Source organism: Martes martes (genome assembly GCF_963455335.1).
Source record: "Martes martes genome assembly, chromosome: 4".
Lineage (NCBI taxonomy): Eukaryota > Metazoa > Chordata > Mammalia > Carnivora > Mustelidae > Martes > Martes martes.
The window spans coordinates 171,049,100-171,053,976 of NC_137891.1; the positions used below are offsets into that span (position 1 = coordinate 171,049,100).

At 51.7% G+C, this 4,877-nt stretch overlaps 1 protein-coding gene across 2 annotated transcripts; it reads left to right on the plus strand.

Annotated features, from left to right (window-relative positions):
* The first annotated feature begins 710 nt into the window (after positions 1-710).
* On the plus strand, positions 711-4,269 carry IFI6 (interferon alpha inducible protein 6). Of its 2 annotated transcripts, none has more exons than XM_080801130.1 (5): positions 711-813; positions 1,756-1,851; positions 2,196-2,282; positions 2,365-2,514; positions 3,631-4,269. In XM_080801130.1, the coding sequence occupies exons 2-5, from the start codon at positions 1,782-1,784 to the stop codon at positions 3,735-3,737; spliced, it is 414 nt and encodes a 137-aa protein (XP_080657256.1). In that variant the 5' UTR covers positions 711-813; positions 1,756-1,781; the 3' UTR covers positions 3,738-4,269. The 2 variants fall into 2 exon arrangements, with proteins under 2 accessions (XP_080657256.1, XP_080657255.1); XM_080801129.1 differs by having other exon boundaries at positions 717-813; positions 1,683-1,851.
* The last annotated feature ends 608 nt before the right edge of the window (positions 4,270-4,877 follow it).

Genomic DNA, 4,877 nt, shown 5'->3' on the forward strand with positions numbered 1-4,877 from the left:
GAGAAGGCAATGATTCATCCTTGTTAGAACTGCTGTGTACTCCAAACGTGAATTGCATTTCTTACCCATCGTGCTTCAGCAAGAATTACTATCCGAAGGTTTAAAGAATTCTCAATCTATTACCAGAACCAGAGGACCCATTTTATGACAAAGGATGTGTGCCAATGGCCTCATGCACATGGCCTTCGCCGGTCTTACCATACACCCATCACCCGGAAGCAGCCAGCCTGAGAAAACATGCAATCGAATGACTTCATTTCCACAAGCTGAAATCTTCTCTGCAGAGTGAAGATTATAAACAATAGATGATATTTTGCAGGACTGTTGTGGGACAGGAAAGAGATCATGTGTATAGGGTATTGTACATAGGCCCTGCTATGCAGAACCTGCTCAATAAATAGGTAGGCATTATTATGAACTGAATTGTGAAAGGCTTCTGCATCCCAAGAGGAGCTAGTGGTTGGGCTTCATGAAGCCCAACGAGGTCGTGGATCCCACTGTAGCACGATCTGCTTTGAATACTCTTAGCTATTCAGAAAGTCCCTGGCTTCAATTACATGTTTCTGCCTGTGGGTATGCAGAGATGCCGTCACTGAGCAAACAGAGCTGGAGGAAAAGGGAAAAGAAAACTGAGGATGAGGCCAGAAAATGGAAACTAGGACTGGGATTGGTTGGTTGCCTGGGGGAGGAGGCAGTCCAAATGTGATTATAAAAAGCCAGCTTTCAGCTGGAGAGCTGTTGCCTCACTGCTATTCCCATCTAACATCGGGCTCTGGGAAAGAAAGGAAGATTCATCTTCTTCCCTCCTCCAAGGTAAACCCAGAAGCTAGGAAGTGTGAAACTCTGCCAGGCTCCCTGCCTGTGAGCCTCATGCCCCAAGAGCCAGGACACCCATTCCTCAGGGAGGCTATGCCTCTGGGTCCCTTGTAGTACCATGGGCTAGGACTGGTCCCAGGAGCTGGGTTGGGGGCTTTTAGGGGCTTGGGGTACAAAACCCTAAAAGGCATGAGACTTAGGTCATAGGTACCAACTCAGCAATCTGTGGCCTTAATTAACCCTGGCACTTCACTTCTTTGGCTTTAGTTGGTCATCTGTAAAATGGAGACCAAGCTACCTTACCTGCCCAAAGGACTGGACGATTTCTGAAACCCCTTTTAATGTAGGATCTAAGGTGACAGTGAGTTCATCTTTGAGGATAGATGAAGTTACCTGGAGTGGTTGTAAAAGCATGGGTTTAGGCATCAGTCAACTGTGGGTTTAAATTCAACTGCCACTTCCTAGCTGGGCAGTCTTGGGAATATTACTTAACCTCTCCCAGTTTCAGCTTCCTTATCTATAACACATGGTTGAGAACAATGGTACCTGCTCCATGGGGTTGTTATGGGTATAAATGACCTTGTGCCATAAAGTGCTAAGTCCTCAGTATATGGGAGGTTATTCGTTTTTAATTGAAGGAAAATTCATTGAGCTGACAAAGATCACATTAGAGGTGAGTGTGGGGGGCATATATATTTTCCTATTCTGTGCTATAATGTTTGAATTCTGACAGTCTTGAGTGTGTGTCTAGGCTGTACAGTTTGCGTGATTGTTGTTGCCACAAGATTAAAAGCTCGCGGCGCCTTAGGAGGGCCCTGAGCTCAATCCAGAGCAAATCGCTGCTTTTTATGGATTCACCCCAATAGGACGGGGAAACCACCGAGCAGGTCCAAAAGGGCTCTGGAGACCATCTGTCCCTCTCCCCCTCCTCCGGGCCAGTGACAAAGCCTGCGCGCGGCGCCACCATGCGGCAAGAGGCGGTATCGCTCTTCCTGTGCTACCTGCTGCTCTGCGCCTGCGGCGGGGTGGAGGCAGGTAAGGATCCCCGCACCTGGGAGGGCTGCGGGATAGAGAAGCCCACAGAGTTTCAGAGTCCCGGCGGAGAGTCTCAGGATCCCTGGTTCCCAGGCGAGAAGGGCCATTACGATGGCCAGCTCCGGGTCGCTGTAGCCAGGGTCCCAGATTCAAATCCCCACCTGTCAATTCCTCCGTTCCACCGAAAGGTACTCTCGGTGCCAGTTCTGCGCCAGGCACGGCGCCTCGGGGAGGTCTCTTCCCTTCACGGAGGCTCCCCGGAATGGAAGGATGGGGGTGGTTTTGAGCATCAGGCACAGAGTAGGGAACCCTGCTCCCCGCTCCACCTTGTCCCCTCCCGATAGGCAAACGACGACAGAAAAAAGAAGATTCGGAAGGCGGAGGCGGCTCCGGGTTATGGGGCGCGCTGACCTGCATGGCTGTCGGAGGAGGTGGGTCGGGAGGGCGCACAGCTCGGGAAGGTGGGGAGCACCCCTGCCGCGGGCGCTCTCTCATCACCTCTTCTTCCCCCAGGCCTCCTGGCGGCTGGGCTGCCCGCGCTGGGTTTCCTGAGCACCGGCATTGCCGCCAACTCGGTGGCCGCCTCCCTGATGAGCTGGTCGGCCGTGGCGAACGGGGGCGGTGTGCCCGCCGGGGGCCTGGTGGCCACGCTGCAGAGCCTCGGTGAGTGGGGGCGGCGGGGGCCTCCGGCGGGGATGCCAGAGCCCGGTAATTCTAGGAGTCGGGTGTTCTTACAATCTCCATCCTGCAGTGGGGAAACTGAGGCACCGAGGGACTGAGTAATTTACTTGAGTTCTCCCAGTGAATTAGCACCAGAGCCAGGATTCGAACCTCGTCTTATGCCTCGCTTTTAACCACGAAGGCCAGGTGCCTCGCTGATGCTTTGGCCAAGTCACAACAAGCCTCAGTTTCCTCATCTGTTAACAGGGATGACCATCCTCAATATAACATTTTATGAATCTGCTCAATCAGGGAACCAGATTAGCAAAGAAAGGCGGTGGAGAGGGTGCCTGGCTGGTTCAGTTGGTAGAGCATGTGACTTTTGATCTCTCGGTTGTGAGTTCAAGCCCCATGTTGAACGCAGAGATTATACTGAAAAAAAATTTTTTTTAATTTTTTTAATTTAAAAAAAAAAATGCATTCGCTGCTCGCTCTTTCTTTTTCTTTCCCTCACTCACTCTCTGAGGCCTCCAAAATCCTAGAGAAAAGTTGCCCCTGGCAGACTCCCCTCTGCCTTCCTGAATCTTCCATCTGCTCTCAATTCTGGATGACAAAAGCTCAAAGAACCAGCCCAAAAGAGAATAGAGTCCTTCTCGGAGGGGGCAGAAGAGAAGACACAGATCAGGCCACACCCCAGCAGTGGGAGGTGAAGGGCGTGGGCAAAGCTAGAAACAGCCCTGTGCTGCTGTAAGATGCTTGTACATGCCACAGGCTTTCGAGAAGGATGAAATCCCTTACTAGTGAACCCCCAGCCCCCACAGGGAGGTCTCCACTGAGGTGGCTGTTGTTAGCATTATTAATAACACAGTGTGCTCACTGCAGATGTGAAGAGAATGAGCTGTTATTTGTGTATTTTCCATCTCTGAAACACATCTCTGATTTGAGATGGCAAGTCAAGGGGGAACTAGGATTCACTTTGCAGAAGTCCTGTCCAGTCTTGGGGTCCCTGTTTCTCGAACTGGAAACGAAGAGGTTGGACTTCACTAATGGTCTCCTGGCATTTGGATTCCCAGGTCTGGTGCCTGGGCCCCAAGTGACCTGGTGATGTTTGCTTCCTAGGGGCCAGTGGTGGCAGTGCCCTCATGGGCAAGATTGGTGCCTTTCTGGGCTACACCGTCCACAGACACCTGGAGAACAGCAAGGAGGAGGTGGAGGAAGAGGAGTAGCCAGCAGCAGTTGGGAACCCACTCCTTCCAGCTGTAGTCCAGAGCTTTCTCTGTCACACCCCTCGGTGACCGAATAAAATTTGATCAGAAAACGTTTTGCCGGGGCACCTGGGAGCCTCTGCCTTCAGCTTAGGTCATGATCTCAGGGTCCTGGGATCGAGCCCCGCGTCCAGCTCTCTGCTTAGTGGGGAGCCTGCTTCCCCCTCTCTCTCTGCCTGCCTCTCCGCCTACTTGTGATCTCTGTCTGTCAAATAAATAAAGTCTTAAAAAAAAAAAAAAAGAACGAAAAGAAAAGAAAATGCTTTGCCCTGGGGCGCTGGGGTGGCTCAGCCAGTTCAGATCCTGCCTTTGGCTCAAGTCATGATCCCAAGGTCCTGGGATTGAGTCCCACATCAGGCTCCTGCTTGGTGGGGAGCCTGCTTCTCCCCCTCCCTCTGCCATTCCCCTTATTTATGTGCTGTCTCTCACTCTATGTCTCGAATAAATAAATAGATAAATAAATAAATAAATAAAATCTTCAAACAAAAACAAATGTCGCCCTTCTGTGAGTCACCCTTGCTGTGAGAAGCCCAACAAGATCTGCCCCTGCTTTGCCTTCTCCACACACCTCCATCCCCTTCTCCCCGACAGCCAACCACAGCTTCCTGGAACACAACCAGGTGGTTTTGTCTCTGGGCCTCAGCACGTGCTGTTCTCTGGGCCTCAAATGTCCTTCCGAAGCTCATAACCCAGCTGAGACATCCTCTCCTCTGGGATTCCTTCCCAGCAGAGTCTTCTGCCACAGCGAGAGCACTCGGGCTCGATTTCACAGGGTGCCTGGGGAGACAGAGCTCTCAGTCTGTTCTCAGTGGGAGAACCTTCCAGCTACTTTTCTGATTAGGCAGAGACGGAGAAGCCTGATCTCCATTCTCTGAGGAGGCACAGAGCGCTCTCCCTTAGATGGAGACTCTAAGGCCAGGGAACAGCAGCTTTTTGAGGGCTCAGCTCAGCCAGTTCTCTTTCCCTCTGAGAACTCTGGGGACCAAGTGGACTGTTGGCATCTGGAGCCTTTATACCCTCTGAATGGAAAGAAAAGTCCATCCCAAACCTTTGGGGAGATCCAAAGTTAGCAAGGCCTGTCCAGGTGAACCAGGGTGACTG